The sequence below is a fragment of the Cucumis melo genome, chromosome 6 (genome assembly GCF_025177605.1).
Source record: "Cucumis melo cultivar AY chromosome 6, USDA_Cmelo_AY_1.0, whole genome shotgun sequence".
In the NCBI taxonomy this organism is placed as follows: Eukaryota; Viridiplantae; Streptophyta; class Magnoliopsida; order Cucurbitales; family Cucurbitaceae; genus Cucumis; species Cucumis melo.
This window is the reverse complement of record NC_066862.1, coordinates 1,763,986-1,784,689: the sequence shown is the minus strand read 5'-3', so window position 1 is coordinate 1,784,689 and position 20,704 is coordinate 1,763,986. Positions and strand designations below refer to the sequence as shown.

At 34.4% G+C, this 20,704-nt stretch overlaps 3 protein-coding genes across 3 annotated transcripts; 2 read left to right on the top strand and 1 right to left on the bottom strand.

The window, feature by feature from the left end:
* Positions 1-806: 806 nt before the first annotated feature.
* Positions 807-1,875, top strand: LOC103504402 (AT-hook motif nuclear-localized protein 22-like). Its single transcript, XM_008468776.3, has one exon. The coding sequence runs from the start codon at positions 995-997 to the stop codon at positions 1,784-1,786; it is 792 nt and encodes a 263-aa protein (XP_008466998.2). The 5' UTR covers positions 807-994; the 3' UTR covers positions 1,787-1,875.
* A 3,168-nt stretch (positions 1,876-5,043) lies between these two features.
* On the bottom strand, positions 5,044-14,281 carry LOC103483343 (kinesin-like protein KIN-UB). The gene is made up of 19 exons (XM_008439925.3): positions 13,704-14,281; positions 13,122-13,222; positions 12,383-12,505; positions 11,943-12,128; positions 11,542-11,763; positions 11,253-11,403; positions 10,298-10,447; positions 9,567-9,655; positions 9,177-9,380; positions 8,679-8,801; positions 8,024-8,155; positions 7,795-7,926; positions 7,358-7,496; positions 7,160-7,252; positions 6,813-6,938; positions 6,570-6,695; positions 6,079-6,222; positions 5,858-5,986; positions 5,044-5,771 (listed from the first exon to the last, which is right to left on the bottom strand). The coding sequence occupies exons 1-19, from the start codon at positions 13,876-13,878 to the stop codon at positions 5,611-5,613; spliced, it is 2,706 nt and encodes a 901-aa protein (XP_008438147.2). The 5' UTR covers positions 13,879-14,281; the 3' UTR covers positions 5,044-5,610.
* A 2,567-nt stretch (positions 14,282-16,848) lies between these two features.
* LOC103483341 (4-hydroxy-tetrahydrodipicolinate synthase, chloroplastic-like) lies at positions 16,849-20,102 on the top strand. The gene is made up of 3 exons (XM_008439924.3): positions 16,849-17,272; positions 17,837-17,932; positions 18,893-20,102. The coding sequence occupies exons 1-3, from the start codon at positions 17,187-17,189 to the stop codon at positions 19,818-19,820; spliced, it is 1,110 nt and encodes a 369-aa protein (XP_008438146.1). The 5' UTR covers positions 16,849-17,186; the 3' UTR covers positions 19,821-20,102.
* Positions 20,103-20,704: the final 602 nt, after the last annotated feature.

Sequence of the window (20,704 nt, the reverse complement as noted above, 5' to 3'; positions counted from 1 at the left end):
ATAGAAAAATCTGTCAAAATCTATCAATAATAGGAGTCTATCATTGATAAACCATAAGAGTCTATCAACAATAGAAGTCTATATAGATTTTACTGTATTTGTAATTTTTTTAAAATATTGCTACATACTTAATTAATATTCTAAAAATTGTTACCTATTATAATTACCCTTTGAAGTACTTCTTTACTTACATTCAATTGTAAGCAACCATGGTCACGGTCTTAATTACCAAATAATATTTTGTCAAAAAAAAAAAAAAAAGGTTCACAACCACTTGTTAAGTTCTTAGCTATATACTATTTTTTACGTCTACCACCTATAATAATTTACAAGAAGTTACTATGAAATAGTAACTAAATAATACTTTAAATTAAAAATTAAATTCCAAAAGGAGGGAGTCAAAAGTATTATATTATCCCAATGTAGATAAAATCAAATGTTTAATTAATTATAATTCAATATATATTTTTCCCATTTTTCTTTTTTGCCAAAAATAATCTAGTTTTATCAGTTTAGTTAAATATTATTGATACGACATTCATCCGTAAAAATAGTTCAATCTCTCACGGATTGAATTAACAAAAGTCTTTCAATAAATTTAGAAAAATAATGAAAAACAAACAACAAAATGAAGTACTTTTAGGGTCATTTTCATCCAATGGCCAAAAAGTTTGAAAATATATATTTCAAATTGTAAATAAAATTGGTCTTCATTTTAGAGAGTGTGTTTATAAGCTCAAAAATGATTCCAAGCTCTTCCTTTTTGAAAATTAATTCCCATTTTCTCCTCTTTCCTGAAAATTAAACCAAAATTCTCTCTCTCTCTCTCTCTCTCTCTCTCTCTCTCTTCATCAACAAATAGAATTCCCAATTTCCCGATTTCCAAAAAAATCTCTACTTGGGATTTTGAAATCATTCAACAATTTCAGCTTTCAAATTTTAGTTATACATACATATATATATATATATATTTCACTATAAAAATTATAATTTTATGGATCGAGCCACCACCGCGCATGGCCGTCCACTTCCACCGCCATTTATTTCAAGAGATTTCCATCTCAATCCCCACCATCATTTCCTCCACCAAAATCCCGACCAACAATACAACGAAAACGGTAGCTCCGGCAGCGGCGGAGGAGACGGCGAGGTTTTGAAACGGCCACGCGGCCGGCCCGCCGGGTCGAAGAACAAGCCGAAGCCGCCGACGATAATCACACGGGATAGTGCCAACGCACTCCGATGCCACGTCATCGAAATCGCCGACGCTAACGACGTGATTGAAACCCTCACCATTTTCGCACGTCAACGCCAGCGTGGTATTTGTGTCCTGACCGGCGCCGGAGCGGTCACCAACGTCACACTCAAGCAGCCTGTCTCCACCGCCGGAGCGGTGATATCCCTGCCGGGGAGATTCGAGATTCTGTCGTTGTCGGGATCGTTTCTGCCGCCGCCAGCGCCAGCGGCCGCATCTGGGCTGACCGTGTATTTGTCCGGCGGGCAAGGGCAAGTTGTAGGAGGAAGCGTGGTGGGCCCACTTTTGAGTTCGGGGCCGGTGGTGATTACGGCTGCTTCATTCGGAAACGCAGCGTACGAGAGATTGCCGGTGGAGGATGACGACGTGGAAGCGGCGAATGCCGGAAGTAGTCCGATTAGGTCCCCGGAAAACGCCGTGCAACAGCAACAATTTTTGCCGGAATTTCATGGACTGGCGCCGAATCTAATGAACACGTGTCAATTGCCGACGGAACCCTACTGGGGCACAGGTCGTACTCCGCCATTTTAGCTCAAAAACAGAAACTCAAAAAAGAAAATTTCTGCCAAATTTTATTTTTTGTAATTTTCTTAATTTGAAGTAATCTTTTTTTCCCTTCATTTTCCATCTTCTTCGTTCTTTTACTTTGATTTGATATAGCATATGTATGTAATGGATTCTGATTTTAGGGATTTATCGTTGTTCTTATTAAAAGAAATTGGGGTTTTCAGCAAAAAAAAAAAAAAAAACATTTTTTTCTTAAAAAACCTTAATTTCTTCGAGGGTTTTCTAAATGAGGTTAATTAAGATTAAATATATATATATATATAGGTTATTATTTGAATTGGTGTTTTAAGAAAAAACTTCTGGTAGCTTAGAAATGAAGCACTTCTCAAGAACAGACGATGCTTTAATTTAATTTTAATTTTTACATTTTTAATTTTTGTTTCCCAGAATGTTTCACTAATTACTTACCCAACTAAAAATATTTCAAATTAAAAAATGCGTTTTAATTAATTTGGAATTTAAAAAAAAAAATGTATATTTTTTCTTTTGTAATTCCTTGGGAAAGAAAATTTTTGTGGGAGTAATTTTTGTAGTGTTGTAAGCTAAAACAAAGACAAAACTGGAAAGATAAATGTTGGATAGTACTCTTTTGATCAACTTCTTTAATTTCCAGATTTATTAATTAATGTTGAAGAAATAATTTGATTTCTTTTCCTTTTCCAAATCTTGTATTATTATTATTTTTTTCCATTTAGGAAAATTATTTTTTAACCTTATTATTTAACAAAGCTTTCGATATTATCATGAAACTCCTAAGTGTTTATCTGTTTATTTATTTTTGAGAGATTTTAGGGTAGTTGTATTGCCAAATATTTCTTTTCCAAGTAAAATTAAAAACACTAACCCTAAAACAAAAAATTTTCTTCACCAACTTCTCTATTGATCTTTCTCTTTTTCTATATATTTTGTTTTTGGGAGAGAGAATATTTTGTCCAAATTAGGAAACATGAAACCCTAGCTACTTTTAGGTCTTTTAATTTCCTCATTGATAATGGAATTCCCTTACCATTACCCAAGATATTCCTTTGAATATATATATAATGCAACTCCCTATATTTATCATTATTCGGCCATATGAGGGTTTGGTCAATGTTTCTTCTCCAACTTGGCCATAAACCTATTATTTAATATAGATACAAAGTATATGGAATAATGATAAATATAGGGAGTTGCATTAAAGTTTCAATACCTTTTTTTTTCCCTTAATTATTCTATGAGAAAACATGAGCTTTTTTTAAAAAAAGAAAGTATGAGAAAACACACAATTCTTTTTGATATCTCAATAATAGTTTTTTAGAAAACCTTCCTTGAGTTGAGACTATGTTTTAAGTGTTAATTGTCACTTGCTATGTTGATGGCTTTCCCATGGGTGGTTTGGCCTATTGGTGTTCTTTTAGATAATTGATTGTGTTAGTGTATGATTCTTTCATTATTGGATTTGAGGTTTTTTTTTTAGTTTCGTGTTATTATGAGTTAAATTTTGGAGAAGGGAAAATGGAACTTTTGATTATGCAATCAATAGTACATAGTTTATGTTAATCGATCAACGGTACTCATTTTAATTTCTCTAATTTGTGTAATACATAAAATCATACTAATGCATAAAACCCTAGCTACTTTTAGGTTCATTAATTTTATTCACCACAACAGAAACATAAAACCATACTAATACACTAGTAAAAGCAAGGTCTAATTTAGAATTTAAAATTTACTTTATGTGAAAAATGAATTTAGAATTTAAAATTTACTTTATGTGAAAAATGAATTTAATATGTTTGTTACATTTGAGTTAATAACAGAACTTTTTTGCACATGTAGTCTAATCTTTTAATCAAATACATGTGTTTTAACCCACTGAAATTTACTAATACAAGAAGTGAAAGTTTAAAAAACGGTTGCAAATATAGTATTTAGATCCAAATTAAATAAATTTGTAGATATAGAAAAAATTGGACCTAATTCTTCAAAGTCTATCACTGATATATCATATCTTTTACAGAGGACTATTAACAGTAAGTTCCATAACCAGCAAGCGAATCTGTGAATGACAAGGTTCATTGTTGATCATTTTTGTTATATTTGTATTTAGTTATATATATATATATATATATATATATATATATATATATATATATATATTTGAAGATTCTCAGTAGACTACATGCAATTATCTTACTTTTGAACTTTCTGTTGCTCTTGTTCCAAGAAGGAACCATTAGCTTACACCAAAACAAAAGGTGTGCATGAAGCTTCTCTTTAACTCATTGAGTTAGAAATATCCAAACCTCAAAACCTTTTTAACTATATTCATTTAGAAAAAAAAAAAATATAACTTCTAGTAATGGAGCATTGAATTTGATATGTAAAGATGTGATAATTTACTTGCACTGCTATTTTTTCAACTTTTCCCAAATGAAAATGTGCTCTAGTTCTTGAAATATCAAATTCAGCCCTAAATTTCCAAGTCATTGTGATCCTTGCCTAGTTTTTTTTTTTTTTTTAAATTAGTGTAGATTTAAGTATGTGTTCAAGCTACCATGCTAACAGGAGCATGATTTAATACCATTAAAAAATGTAGGGCCAAAAATGGAAGGTATATTTTATAAAAGGTAAGTCTCATAAATAGACATTACTCATAAATAATAAATATTACTTCAAAAGGCTCCACCTATAAGTTTCTTCAACTTTATTACATACTTTCCTTGAAACAACCATAAGATATCTCTCTCGGATCAAATATCACACAAACTCCACATACAAATTATAAGTAGATAAGCTACATACCCTATCTACCCATCCATGCACTTCTTTACGAAAATCGTGCACAAATTCGTCACGATTCCTTACCTTGGCTATCAGCATCGGTCAATCGGAATCAATTTTTCAACCAAACTGTGTCACTGAACTGACTATGATCGGTTTAATAAATGTTTAAATTTATTGGTCAGTAAACTTCGAAATTTTTTAAAATGTTGTCAGTTGGTATTTTTTTTCCCAAACCGCAATGACCAAACTAGTCTTTACCTCCAACCAACAGAACTGAATACCTTCGATTCAGTCGACTCGACTTTTCAGTCTATCGTGCTTCCTAGTGTGGTGTCCAAGTGTTCTGCTGGTTTTAAATTACAAAATTGAAAGAGATTGCTGATAATGCATCAAATAAATAAATTAACAATTAAAAAAGATTTTCATAATCAGTTTGATGAGATAGACATAGCATAAAATAATAACAATAATGATAATAATTGATTACCCTTGAAAATGTTTTCAAGGAAATTCCCAGTTTGGGGATTGGCAGTGGTTGAAGGGAAAAAAGGAACAAAAACTGCCGGGATAAAGAAAAAAAGAAGAAAGAAAGAAAGAAATGTAAACAGCTTGCATTTCAGATCAATTTTTTTTATACAAATATTCGATCTAAATTACCAATACTAAGTGGGTCCCAGTTTAAGGGAGCTCTTGGGACTCTCACTCTACAAAACTTTTGCTCTCTCTTTGTCTTCCCCTTTTCTTTCTCCTATTCCCATAGTTTTGTCCCAACCATTCCAACTAAAGGCGCTTTTTTAACGCTTAATGAAAAAGGAGGTTTAACCCCTGCAGGATTAAGCATCAACAGCCTTTGCCTAAAAAAGTAATGAGAATTGAGTTCAACTTACCTGTGCCTTTTCTTTTCATTTAGCACGAAGGCTCGTGAGAGATTGAGATGCGTTCGTGAGAGTAGGAAGTTCTTCCATCCGAAGCCCGAGGATGAGGTTGGAAAGAGATCCCAAGATGTCTTTAGTGGCAGAAACTTAGAATTCAATTCTCAGCCTTCGCATTTCTGATCGAAACACAGGACTGGAAGTCAGTGTTCGACGAGCAAGATTCCTTATGTCCTCTCGGGAACAATCTCGAGATATGCGAATTAATTCCCAAAGTGCACCTCCACGAATCATCTCCTTTGCATTTATTTCTAGAAATTTGGAAGTTTAATGGAAAATTAGAAGTGGATTTCAGATTTGATATAGCAGATGACTTATAAAAGACTAACTGACTAACCATGTTGTGCTATATGGCATAGAGCTAACTCGATATGGCGACGGATGGGTGCCACTTCGTTATTTGCATTTTGTATGATCCAAGGTAGTGCTCCATCTTCTATCAAAAGAGATCTACCATTGTTCGTTTCTGCAAGAAAGAGCAATTAATCGGACTTGCGATTGTTCATTAGCTTTGACAACTAAATTGTAACAAAATCGTTATCAAAATTGGGCATTTACCATGACTAGCTGCTCGGGACTCGCATTTTGCAAAGTTTGCTACTCCACGGGCAACTTGAGAAAGGACATCTGGATGTCCACATCGCACCATTCCCAGCAAGGCTTTTAAACCACCTTCGGATCTCAGTTTGGACTGTAGTTTTTCTGGTAAGATTTAGAGAGACCAAAACATGGTAACTAATATGATATGATATCCATAAGCCTGAAATCAACAGACAGATAATATCTCAAGTAAAAAACTTAAGGGGAAATATACATCAAACTAACATCTCTCTAAACCGATATATTTTGGAGATAATTTCTATTTTAATTTCAAATTAAGAAGATATTATTTAAATAATCTCAATATATGGAAGGCTATAGACCAATAGATAATCATTGATCTGCCTCTATCAGCCACTAGAGGAAATACAAGTCCGATGTTGTGGTAAATAATTTCATAATGCAACTCAGTGATAGGAACTGCCAAGAGATGAATTCTATTTTCATACCATTTCCACATAAATTAGCAATGGCTCCAGCAACCATACGCAAAGTCTGTGGATCCTCGGCAGCGTTGGCAGTTAATGACAGTAGACTAATTCCCCCTTCAGCCATTATTCGTTCTTGATTCGCTTCTGTTTTGTAGAAAAGATAATATATAAATATATCAAATCAAATAAACCAAAAAGGAGGATGCAACACACAGTTAATAAGATGCTGTCGGTAGCCAAAAAATGTCAATGAACGTTTACCATTCATAGCCAGGTTGGCAATTGCACCAGCTGCTACTCTTCTAACCGTTTCATCCTCATAGCTTCTAAGAAGCATCAGTAACGAAATAAGACCACCCGCCTCGACAATCCTCTTCTGGTTTGACTCTGTTTGCCACAAAGTCAAAACTTACCATAAAACTTGGAAATAAAGTAGTGCATTGATTAGAAGAGACAGTAGTATCATTTTGTAGAGCACAGAAAACAGAAACCTATTATCTATAAAATCCATCTTAATAAGAAACGGATCCATATATTGACATCATTTATGGATAAAAAGTAAGGAACATGGTGAAAATGTAATAAACATCCTTAAGAGCAAAACTTGCCTTCGGCAGCAAGATTGGCTAATACTTTAACGGCATGAATTCGTGCATTGGCATCTTCGGAGTCCAGCAAGGACAAAATTTTCTGCAGACCAACTGCCAAGGAGGCAAAAAAATAACAGAGAACATATGAAAAATAAATAAATAAATAAGGGATCAGAATTACGACAGTGCCACACTAAATTCCTAATTCTTGTTTACCTTGTTCAAAAAGAGTGGCAACTTGTGGCTTGTGACCGCTCCTTGTTTCTTTGGGTTGAGAATGTCTAAATGGAGACATGGGAGTATCATAAGCGGGAAATCCATTATCAGCTCCACTCCTATCAAGACACTTCCTCATCTGCGTGCAAGCACCAAAACCATTGGTTTAGAAATTATGATCCCATCAGCACACGCACATCTTTCTTTAAGTGGTTGCCTAGACTCCCCACCCCCACTCTAATTTGATCTTCCGGTGCAATAGGTCAAAGAATGAGACTACTACCCTATCTAATCCTAGCGACTCAGTGATTCTAGAACTCAAAATCTTTCAATCAAATGAAGTATACAATCAATATCGTGCTGTTTTACGCAGCTAAGGAACTTAAAATACTTCCAAATTATTGGCTCGGTAACATTATTTTGTGTGTAACCCGAACCTGCTCAGCTTCAAGGGTCAGTTGTAACAATTGGCTCTGTAATATTATTACTTCTTCTTCAAGTTTCTTTTTCTGACGAGCCTCGTCCTCCAAAACTTTAGTTAGTTTTACAATATCAGATTCTTCACCTACCTGTCACCATAAAGCACATTCAGTTGCCAATGCCGCATAGATATTGACAAATCGAACATTACTATTGAATTAATCCATTTATCAGATGACTACACACATTTGGCTCCCTGTACAGCTCGAGCTGATGTCTAAGCCTGTTGACCTCCTCTTCAGCCGCCTTTCGCAGGTTTACTTCATTTTCAAGCATCTTTTTCACTTCAACTTCTTCAGCAGCAGAAATAAAGCCCCCCTACATAATCCTCCAAAACCATTGCTTGAAAGTCAGATAAGCATCCTTAACCCAAAGAGACAATTTGTAGTCTCCATCATCAACAAAAACAGTGCATGGAGTCACATAAATAGTAATGTAATATTTCAAACAATTCAAATTCAGAATACGGAAAGCCTGAAAGTGGTGGATATCAATTACAGCAGTAGATTTGCACGTGGCAGCATAACAACTATTAAAATTTTAATGGCCCATCCAGTGATGTGCTTTGAGAGTGCCTCAACAGTTATTCTGTGGTTGACTTGGTTGGAAAAAAAATAATAGAATTTTAAAGGACGGTCCAAGAAATTTGACAAAGACTTGGAGAATTGTACAACATTCAGGCATTGGGATAAAACGGGACTTGAACATATAAAAACAACCAATTTAAGCAGACACATGATAAAAATGTTTAGATTCATGTAACCATGTTGAAGAACATCAATCATCAACGATCAGTAAAAGGCTCCTGGTGAAGACTACTGCAAGAAATAGATATTTTTACCTGTCCACTGGATTTGCTGCAGATAGAATCGTCATTATGAATCTTTGGCTGGTTCAAGACCAACTTCTCTTCCAATTTCTTGACAGTCTCCATATAATCTAACTGGCATTTTTTACTTTCCTTCTACAGAAGACAATAAATTATTTAAAACAACAAGAAGTTGTGCTAAATGCCCTCCTCTCCCCATGAAGCCAGGAAAAAAATGAAACAAACAATTGTCAGAGATAGAAGAGAACTTATGTAAGATTCTATTAACATATATCAGAATGCTTGTTGAAAAATGTTTCGAGAAGCAAAAAATAAAAATAAGGAATAGATATTGTCCTAAGCCAGTGCTTTTAAATGTCCAAGGTACAAGGGCCCTCTGGAGCCTAGGCACAAGATGCACAAAGCATCAGCAACCTTTACTGTGAAATGTTACATTGAATTGATTTTCCAACAAAATAGTTGAAAAGTTATGCAACATGATAGATAAAGCTACTATGAGAAATTATATACCTCTAAAGCATCACCAAAATTTCTTTCAGCCTCAGATATGCGGTTTTGAGCTTCTAGATGTATCTTTTCAATTTCATCTTCAAAAGCTTTCTGTTGTCTTTCATTTTCAGCAATCAGTTTGTCCACCTGTACTTCAAGCTTCCTAGACAAACTTTTATAATCAAATTCCTCTTTTATTTTCAACATATTTTCCACCTTCATAGCCTGTAACAGAAAGGGCAATTAAGATTATTTCATCTAAATAGTAAGAATAGATTTTTTACATAATGAATATAGGAACAGATGAAAGGAGATGTAAACGCCGATCATACTCCAACAACATGCAACACTGAAAAAAAATAGTCTGTAAACTGAAATCCATTGTTAACTAAGAAAACTCAAGAGCATCACCCTTTGGCCGAACAAAATAGTACTTGAAGTCTCTCCTCGATGGCGTGGAGATGGACCAATTGTCACAATCAGAGAAGTTCTTGCTGAACCTGTTTTACATAAATAATAACCTTAAAAGAGGATGGGCAGTAGGAGAAAACAATCTGGCAAAAAAATTTCCATGGTAAAAAGACTACGACTTCCACATCCACTAAGGTTAATGCATGTATAAAAAATTGCAACTAAAATAGGAGCACTGAAGCTATCTGCAAAAAATGTCTATAAAAGCTCTTAAAAGCATCATCATAACAACTGACAAAATCTGTGATAGCATAATCTGTCCACTAAAGAAACTATAATCAGAATATTGAATTCAGATCACTGTTTAGGACCCAGGAGAAGAAAGCGACAAGTACCCCAACAAAATTGATAAAATTTTGCTTCATTCATTCACAGTGGCCCATGTTAATACCTTGGAAACAAACTACCCAAAGGAACTGATAGGAAACTATATTTTACTGTGAATTTTATCCTTACAAATCATCAATAAATATCATTCTTGATATTCCAATACCGATCTCCATCACAGTCCCACTTCCTTTTTTTAATGGTATATATAAGAATGCTAGGATTAGATATCTTTTCCGATTTCCTCTATACCTTCATTTATTGACCAAATCCATTCCTTATCAGTATTGAGTCAAAAATTACTACAATAGAGCAAATAGAAACCAGTGACCTGTAAGTCTTACCTCCAAATGAATCTCTGAGCAATCTTGTAAGTTTGGAATCTCGAATTGGAACATGAGCACTATTTTCTGCCAAAGCATTTATGCACTTTCCTAGAGCACTAAGGGATAGATTTATAGACTTGGCTTCGTCCAACAGATGCCCCTCACTCCCTGCAAGAAAAGGATCGGAGATGAGCACATTTCAAAAGAAAAAATGATACATTATTTTTTGAAGTATGAACCTTTTTTTAGGCCTTTGTCTATGCCATTTGTCTTCTTTCCTTTTTTCTAGGAAGGTCAAAGTTTTTTCATTTAAAAAAACACACACACACAAATGATAAAACACAAAACACAAAAAAAAAAAAAAAAAAAAATTGAACCCCATTATTGCTTGAATCCATTCCCTCTAAGCCCTTTTAGTATTCCAATCACCCTTATTGACTACTAGGCCAACCCATGGTGATTTTCAAAAGAACGAATCATTCCACATATTAGTTAAAAACATTGAATATAAATCAAACAAATTCATTGAAGTAAATTGTTCATAAAATTAAAATCCAAAACGATAAATTGAGCCAACTATGGTACTCTTTAGTCTTTAGTCTCTCCCCCAAAGATAATAGTTATCCATTTCTACACCGATCATGCTTAAAGAACAAGATTGTTGTTCTTTCTTTTCTCCTCTTTTTCTTTTCCTTTACTGCTGCAGATGACGACCTATTTTGTCCATTAGAAACATCCTTAATGGTAAATAATAAACAAGAGCAACTCTCCCCTTTTGATCATATAGTAAACCATTTCTTATAAAATAAATAAATGAAATAATAATAATCAATAGCAACACCTGATATTTATTTCAACCACGCTGCTAACTGAAGATTATTATTAGGGCATCATCTCCGCCAACAAAAGTAAACCAAAGCAAGATTTCAGCATATAATCTGTTACTGTCCCTGGAGATGAAAGTGGAACATACCTGACTTGTGAATACGCTCTGATCCTGCCAAATCCACTACGACCAGCTTGCTCTTTCGAATAACTGGCCTGAAAGGTCTTCCCAACTCTAAAGGCTCACCCTCTTCGCCCGAAAGAACATCTTCTCTCACAACGGATCTTTTAACGTGTACCTGCACTACAGCGTTGATATAATTTGAATTATCAAGATCCCACAAAAGTCTCTTTCCTGATAAGTAGGTTGTATATCATGAAATATTAAATTTACAGGCACATAAGGATATACAAACAGTAAGATGCCAATTATTCACCATCAGAATTGCATGGCTACGGGAAGATTCAGTATTCAACTTTGTATTGGCAGCAAATCGGTGGGCCTCCCCCAGACGTAGTAGCTCTAGAAAACTGCTTTGATTCCTGATTTCTACTACAGTTGCCCCGGGTACAGAAACATCACCAGTTTTCGGATCTTCCACAAATGGGATATTATCATTTGCTGGATCAAGCAAATCTTGTAGAGTCTCCATGTAAAGCTAAACAGCAGAAGCAAGAACATAAGACAGTAAGTTGTTTGCAATGTACTGAAAGACTTGCATAAATTAAAAATCTGGAGCTACAAAAAAGTATGAAGGAAATACAAATCCAGAGAACCATTAGTGTTAAACAGCATAAACAACCAATACATGTCATATGTTTTTCAGTTGATTAACACCTGTAGGTAAGAAACTGAAACTGAATCGGTTTCAGGTGATACATCGGATAAAATGTCCTCCATTGCACGGACCATAATGCCACGATTGGCAGTATCTTCATCTCCCAGTCGTCCAAGCGTAAATGTCTTCCCCGTACCAGTCTGGCCATAAGCCATCACGGTACCATTATAACCATCTAAAACACTCTAAAAAATGAAGCAGATTGTCACCATCAGAAGAAAACTAAATAAAATAAAATCTTCTGCAACAAGAAGGTAAAAATATGCCATGCTAGTGTGAGTCATACATTATCATACAGTCTACCCAATGAATTCTTTTCTTTAATGAGAAACGTTCAATCGTAATCCAGTAGACTAGATGAATGATAAAAATTGCTACTTTTTGGCATGACATATATCTGGGTCCCACTCACATAACTAAATAATATCACAATACGCACCTCCACTACTGGCTTTGCAACCACTTCATACACTCGCTTCTGTGATGCAGATTCAGTAAGCACCTCATCGAATTCATACGTGTCAGAATCCCAATTGTTCTTTCGAAGTTTCAATCTTTTAAGCTGCCATGAAGTAACAAAATTAGGTCAAAATTGAATGTCATAATATGAAAAGAAAGTTCAATTGAATTTGGCCATTAATTGTGGGGAGGTGATTTCCTATGTTTTCTATTTCCATCACCATTAATTAAATTGATTTCCAATATTTCAGAATCCAATGTCAATGCATTGTTGTTGTTGGCCCAGGGAAAACTTCTAAATAATCTAACAATTCTCGGATTAAGCACTAATAGTAAGTAAATCTTCATTGTCTTCCATTCTTGAGAGATGTAATTACTTCAATTAAGCACGCAAGTAACATGTTTTTTCTAATCTCCTGATACCATTTGCTCTGTTCTTCTGCTTAAGATGGTGTGATAAAAATTTCAATATCAGTGCACAGAAATTATAAGCAAATTTAAGTTGGTTTTCCAGATTTAGTTATTCAAACTATGAGCTGGTGAGGACGATTGAATGATCCTTAATCTACAACCACGACAAGACTGCTAAGAAACACATTTGCATCTAAAAGATCGGCCAGTGGAAATTAATCTAGATCATAAAAGATAAGAGCTGAGCGAGAAGCAATTCTGTCGGAGTTTGAATGGAACAAAAATAACAATAATAACTTAATATTTACCTCTGGCTGCAGTTCCACGCAATCTGCAAAATCTGCATCTGCAACCTGCTCTTCTCCATTTCGGGGACGTAATCTAACAGCCACACGAACTCTTCCTGGCACTGACCAAATCATATAAAACATGGAAGAAAATAACCGAGGCTTGGTCATTGCACGCCACATACGGAAAAGAAGGAGAGAAAATGGCAAAAATAATTTCTATTGAGAAAAACACTAAAAGTTCGAGGTCCATTTCCAAATATCCTCCTACTAGTTCATCCTAACGCACTGAATGCACCAATATCAGAACTGCACCAATCTCGATTTATTAAACAAGGATGCATAAACCCACAATCGTACTTCGAAATATGATAAATAAACAACATTCAAGAGGGATAAAAAAAAATAACTCGTAGATCGAACCGCTGTGAAGAAAATGCTGTAGTCAAAGCAACTCTAGATTGTAATTACAGAACACTCGACTGAAAAAAAGGAAAACTAATAGCAACGAAAATGAGCACAACAAATCAGCTCTCTATCTAAAAGATTTCGCAAGTCAAAATTTCAAAATCAAAACAAGGATACATAGTCAGATACTCATACCTCCATCCCCATCCTTATTTGCATTTGAACCAAAAGACCCTGAAGTAGACCGGCGAATAGAAGGCCTAGCCTTAAATGATGAAGTCCTGAGGTTAGAACCAGCATGCGGTGGCCGATCCGCCTTAAATGAACCTCTCTGAGACCCACCGTTCCGATAAGCACCATTGGAAGCCATAAAATCCGAACATAAACAACAGAAAAATCACCGTCGACAGAGGATTCAAAGGCGTATGGTCCTGGTTAGCTTTCTGAAGCTGCTTGGTACAAGCAGACAGTGAAAACGAGTGAAAAAAACCAGTAGTTATGGGACAAAAGAGAAAGCGTTTGCTTGTGCTTGCTGGCTTGATTACACTGCGAAATGATGGAGAAAGGAGTGGAGCCCAACGAAGTGAGAAGGAGACAGAGGTGGTCGCAGATCGGTAGGTCCTACGAAGAAGAAAATGAGAGAAAATCAATCACGATGTGAAACAGCCTCGTCGGAGAGGAAACCGCGCTGCGGCGAAAACGCCCCCACGTCGGCGACCACTCTTAAATATCGCCGACGGTTTTCACAGCGACCCTTTGTGTCGATTATTTCTACAGATAGAAAATGAAATAACCTTTAATGGAATAAAACAAAAGGTATCGATTTCGCGGCAAAAGTAATTTCGTTTAATATCATTTTCGTCTTAATTTTGAAATTTATTTGAATTTGGTTACTTAATTCAAAGGAAACCGTAAAAAAATTACAAAAATATTTCCACTTCCTAATAAATTTTATTTTTATCAATCTTAATAAAACTCTTTATTAGTATTTATTGCCCTTTTCTTCCCTAAAGAATATTATTTATAAACCTTTCTATGCATATTTTAAACATTAGGTTATATTTTGTTCTTAAATTTCTAAATATTGAGTTTATTTTATTTAGTTTCTAAACTTAAAAATGTTATATTTTTTATCTATGAATTGCTGGATTTTGTTTAAATTTAATTTCTAAGGTTAAAGATTTATATTTTTATTTCAACTATTTTAGTGGATGACCATTTACATTGTTTATACCTATTATTAAAATCTACGTTTTATTATTATTAAAAAATAAAAATAAATTACACTTAAATTTTATTGATAAAACACACAGTTTTGAAACTAAGAAATTAAATATAAATTAGACTAAGACCTAATTATTGAAATGATATTTTCTTACTTTGACTAATTTCGATATAAATGGCATTGTGAAAATTAAGATTTGTTGATTATTAAAAGTACAATAACAAATAATTTAAGAGTTTTCTCAAGGAAAAAAAACATACGAACACTTTTTTATCCATTTTGCTATTTTTTACAGATTTTTCAATAATTTAACCCTAAATAATTTATTTGTTTGGTTGTTAATTTCTACTCTGTCTTTGTGGCTAATGATTGTGTCTTAGTTTTAAATAAATGAAAATAATACATAATAAATAAATATGCAGAAGAAATAGGGGACCGTAAAAGGTATTAATCATGAAATGAGGTTTTCTTTATATGGCGAAGGATTATGATGTTAGATTTGGGCCTTTTTGACTCGATACCCTTTCGTATAGAATTTCAAAATTAAACATCAATGCTTTTTTCCAAGTTCTAAAAGAATGGTTTAGTTATTGTTTGTTCTAGGTGATAATCTGTCGGTTTTGTTGGTTTTAGAGTTTAACTAAATCAATTAGTTTCACGTGTTATAAATCCAAACCAAAGTTGATTGAATGACGAAAGTAATTAATTAGATTTATTTATATCAATTTATTATTTGTTTGTTTTTTTCGATTTATTACATTTTATTTTTCGATTTAATGAATTTTACTATATTGAAAAAAAAAATGCTATAGTAAATTTAATGAATTTTAATATATTTTGTGAGTATTTTTAATATTTTACTATTTTAAAAAATGTATATTTCCTTTTCTTTCTTCCAAAATTTTATTCTTAATTTTCATTTTGTTTTGAATTTATCCTTTTTCTAGCTTTAAATTAAATTTTGATCTATTTATTTCTTCATAAATTGTAATTCCACATTATTTATATTTATATAAACAATAAAAAGTATGCACGCCACAAAATAAGTAATATTTTTTTAAAACAATTAATATACACGTGGCATAATAATTATAATATAAACAGATTTCACAATGGATAATGCGTTTTTAAGGGTATATATATACCATTTAGTTTGGTTCACTCTACATTAGTTTTTTCAACAAAAAAATCTAAACCGATACATTTTGACTTTCTTTATATGCAAATCAATAAGTCCAGTTTCACACTTAAAAACCAATTCAAACCATTCAATTGCTTTAGACTGGCTTGGTTTTTTCAGTTTTTTGTACCACTTCTAATAGTTTTGAGGTTTTTTTTCTTCAACGTTGCTTTTGACGACCCAATTTCATGCATACATACAGAAAATACAACTAGCTTAACAAATTTACTATGTATACACATCGGGAGTATCTTGAGCCCATATTAGGATTGCCTCCCACCCATACTAAATGTAGTAGTTTGTGGGTATTCACTAACCGACAATTATCTCATATTGAATAACCTATGACATATTATATTCATCTTGATTTGTTGCTTACCCGAACACATTAATTGATAACTAGTCATAGCGTTAAGACCGTTCAAACATCTCTTAAGCCATATACCGTGGGATAGGGAGACTCTTAAACCAATGTAATCTATTTTGAAATTGTATATTACTAGATGTGATACTTATGAGTACGATGTAGGAAACCATACCACTATGACATTGTCCTTAATATCATCGATCTAATAAATATAAGTTGTACAAGACATCAACTCGCACATATCACAACATTAATTACATTCACCAAATAAGTAAAATTAAGTAGTTTTTACATACATTCCAAAAAATCAAATACGAATTACTATACATATATTTCTGTGTCACATGTCAATAATATATTGGAACAAAAATGGAATAATTACCCGTCAAGAAAGTCACATTCGATATTTAAAAATGTTTGGGCTATTTTTCAATTTAAACACATGGGCTGATACTGGGCCATTCCAATATCTCAAAGTGGGCCGAGCTCAAGCGAAAGCCCATTTGTTTCTTACCCAGAATCAAAAGCCCATCCAAAAGATTCCAAACCCTAGCCCTAGCCATCGATCAGCCTTTTCGACTCACCTCCATTAGAATCCTCCCTCCAAACTTCAAAGCCTCCATCGCTCTTCCTCTGCTCCAATAAAAAGCATTTCTCCATTCAAAGTCAATCACATGAACTTCTCCGCCCGCTCCCTTCGACGCACCGTCACCGGAACTATTTCGACCACTATCATGACTAACGCTGCAATCACCATTATCGCCATCATCATTCTCTAACTTCAGGGCTCTCCCACGCATCTTCCTCGGCGGTCTTTTTCTCTTCCGGCATCGAATCCGGCAGCTTTTTGGTCCGTGAAGAAGCTTCGTTGTCAGTGGAAGTTTTGTTTTCGGTTAGCTGTTCAAGATGGCCAGTGTTAAAGGCTATGGCGCGTGCTTGCGGGAACATGCTCTTCAGTTTCCCCGTCCCAGTTGCAACGATAGCTACAAAAGGTATACCTACCATTTTCGGTTTAATTATTAAACAACGCGTTAAATTTTTTGGATTTACTTGAAATAAATCCATACACGCAATTTTAGTAGCTGGCTTGACATATTTTATTATCGAGACATGAATAATTTACCCGGAATGATTCATACTGGTCATCAAGTTTTCAACTGTTGTTGACCAAAGTTACTCCATTGCTGATGACTGTTATCAGCTGTGGCTGTGGGATTCTACTCTTCATGAACATTACATGTATTTCGCATCTCTTTGTAATTTTCGCAACAAACATACCAGCAATACATATAATAAAATTATTTTAATGTCTGGTCGTTTGTCTTTACTTCTTCAAAAGGAAACAGAAGGAAATAAATTAAAGTTATCTTTTGAATGCTGACTATTTTGATCAATCTTCTTAGTTTTTAAATTTTCTGAAGTGTAAATGAAATTTAACGTAGAATATCAAATTGCTTCATTGTGAATGAATGGTTCAATTGGGAACGGAGGGCTGTTTGAACAAAACTTGTCCAGTTATGTACTTGCTAATGTTACTTCCTTCGTTACTCTGTCAGACAACGTACCAAGAGAACTGTCGGATGGAGATCTCCACAGGCTGCTATTCTACCCAATTTACATCTCCCAATGCGTAGTTTGGAGGTCAAGAACAGGTGAGACATTTAAATTGTCGAATTATTTCTATGTTAAACCGCCACTCTCTTGTGGAATGCGGATATTAAGGTGGGGAGAACCCTCCCTTCTCCTAAGGAGCCGTGTTAATGTCTGTAAATAGTATTTATAATTGTGCTCACACATGGGCTGTTTGCATTTGGTAGTTTCTCGCCTTCTTATCGGTTTACTTACAACTAATGTTTAGGAAGTTTTAGTGTTGCTTTCTATTTTCTCCAGTTCATGTTAGTAGTCGAGTTTCCTCAGCTGGTGGGTGGAAGGTAACAAAAATATTTGTTTGCAAGCTTTTTTTTTTTTTAATCGATTAGATATTTGGTGATAATTGACTGCTCTTCAGTAATTAAGGGGCCCTTGGGTTGGATGGAAATGAACATGGAAGGGAGAAGTCATAAACAAACAAGGCCCTTGATTGGTACAAGATTAAAAAAATGGTTTCGAAGAGGGGATGGGACATGGGAATAAATGGTTCACGTGCTTTCTTTATACTCATGCCAAAGGAAATTAGATACCCATCCAAAAGTAAGGCTTTTCTAAATCTCCTTCTCATTCCTCTCCTTTCTCTCTCCTTCTTTTTTTAGCAATTTGTTTTTATTTAATACCCTCCTTTTATTTTATTTTGACTTTTTAATGTTCAAGTTAAATTTATAACAATTCTATCTTATTCCGAGGCATCTATTACCCATGGCACCCACCTTTTCTTTTGAGACACTGTCATGGGAATTTGTATATGACGTGAATTCTCAATAGTAAACATTCTTAATACAACAACTACTGTATGATTTGACTAGCTACCTAGCAATGTGATTGACTAATGTCAATAATGCTTAGGTTATTTTTCTGGCTCTAGAATAGTTATTATTATGATTCAGTGCTGGTGTATGCGCTGGATCATAAAGCATTCTTAGATTGGCTCAATTTCTCTAACTTTTACGTATGTTCAGGACAATAGCAGATGATATCAAGTCTCTCAGACTTGTAACTGCCATTAAAACACCTTATCTTCCGGATGGTAGATTTGATCTAGAAGCATATGATGCCTTGGTGAATCGGCAGATTGAAAATGGAGCTGATGGTGTGATTGTGGGTGGCACGACTGGTGAAGGTCAGTTGATGAGCTGGGATGAGCACATAATGCTTATTGGTCACACTGTCAACTGTTTCGGTGGATCAATCAAGGTAATTGGCAACACTGGAAGTAACTCTACAAGAGAAGCAATTCATGCTTCAGAGCAGGGATTTGCTGTCGGGATGCATGCTGCTCTTCATATAAATCCTTATTATGGCAAAACCTCCATTGAAGGACTAATCTCACATTTCAATTGTGTGCTTTCTATGGGCCCAACTATTATATACAATGTACCGGGACGAACAGGCCAAGACATTCCCCCATATGTCATTCAAACTGTAGCCGAAAGTGCCAATCTTGCAGGTGTGAAAGAGTGTGTAGGAAACGATCGTGTCGAGCAGTATACCAAACAAGGAATCGTGATTTGGAGTGGAAACGACGATCAATGTCACGATGCAAGGTGGAATCATGGAGCAACTGGAGTTATTTCTGTTACTAGCAACTTGGTGCCTGGTTTAATGAGGGAGCTCATGTTTGAAGGGAAGAACCCTTCCCTAAATGCAAAGTTGTTGCCTTTGATGGATTGGTTGTTCTGCGAACCCAACCCAATTGGCCTAAACACGGCCCTCGCTCAACTCGGTGTCGTGAGACCTGTATTTAGGCTACCATACGTACCTCTACCAAAAGCAAAAAGGGAGGAGTTTGTGAAATTGGTCGAGCAAATTGGACGCGAGCATTTCGTCGGTGTAAAAGATGTACAAGTTCTCGATGACGATGATTTCATTTTGGTTAGTCGGTATTAGTAGTTCGGTTCCTCACCAGGCCTTTGATGATGCTGCCTTGCTTTTGCGTTTTTGAGGTCTGTCCCATGCCCTTAATCTTCTTAAGGTTTCTTTTTTGTTGTGTGTCTTCTAGTAAGGCTGTTATCCGTTTTGTGGTGTTAGAGTTTGTAGTAATAATAATGAAATAATAGTAAACAACAATAACAATATGAGAATGAATGGACGACGTGTATTCTAAGTCTTCAACTCATTTCTTGGCGTCTACTGTGTTTATTAAAAAAGGATGCCTGTTGGTTGCCCTCATTCTGTTGACATATCTTCTTCTTATTCTACGACGCAATTTTCATTATATATAATGTATATATTCTGTTTTCCCCTTACGTTACGTTCTAGTTTTTAATATTATTATTTTCTATACAAATAAGTACATGAGATGAGAATATTATTGTCAAATGGGTCCTTTTTTTAATCTTTTGGAATCCAGAATTATATTTCTGATTTGAATATTGTTTTTCTTTTTCTTATTTTTTTTTATTTGAAAGGAATTTATCGTTTTATTATTCTCCTTCTCACTTTATTGACCTAGACGAGTTGTCAACGGTTTTAAAACTATTTTATTATTGTTTTTATTGGATAAAACAGCTTTAAGTTTGTGTTTATCTTAAAATTAAAAAAAAAAAAAAGTTTTGTGTTCATCTACTTCAACCTAGAAAAAAAAAGTCTAATGTATATGAATATTTTATTGTGGTAAATGTCTCGTGGTCGGATGTTGTTGTTTTTATCTAAGATTCTGTCCTAAAATTCATTCATTTATTTATTATTCAGTTGACCCATCAATAAAGTAAGGCTTGGAATACTAACCAAAATTACTATATTTATTTAAACTTCGAGTGGAAAATTGAAAG

Bases quoted from the DNA above. Each gene is read 5' to 3' on its own strand.
- LOC103504402 (XM_008468776.3), top strand. From the start codon at position 995: ATGGATCGAGCCACCACCGCGCATGGCCGTCCACTTCCACCGCCATTT.
- LOC103483343 (XM_008439925.3), bottom strand. From the start codon at position 13,878: ATGGCTTCCAATGGTGCTTATCGGAACGGTGGGTCTCAGAGAGGTTCA. The intron at 6,939-7,159 runs GCAAGTTTTGCT...TGTGGCAAACAG, and splicing joins AGCCAATCTTGCTGCCGAAG to AGTCAAACCAGAAGAGGATT. The intron at 6,696-6,812 runs GTAAACGTTCAT...TCTACAAAACAG, and splicing joins TGCCAACCTGGCTATGAATG to AAGCGAATCAAGAACGAATA.
- LOC103483341 (XM_008439924.3), top strand. From the start codon at position 17,187: ATGGCCAGTGTTAAAGGCTATGGCGCGTGCTTGCGGGAACATGCTCTT. The intron at 17,273-17,836 runs GTATACCTACCA...TTACTCTGTCAG, and splicing joins TGCAACGATAGCTACAAAAG to ACAACGTACCAAGAGAACTG. The intron at 17,933-18,892 runs GTGAGACATTTA...ACGTATGTTCAG, and splicing joins AGTTTGGAGGTCAAGAACAG to GACAATAGCAGATGATATCA.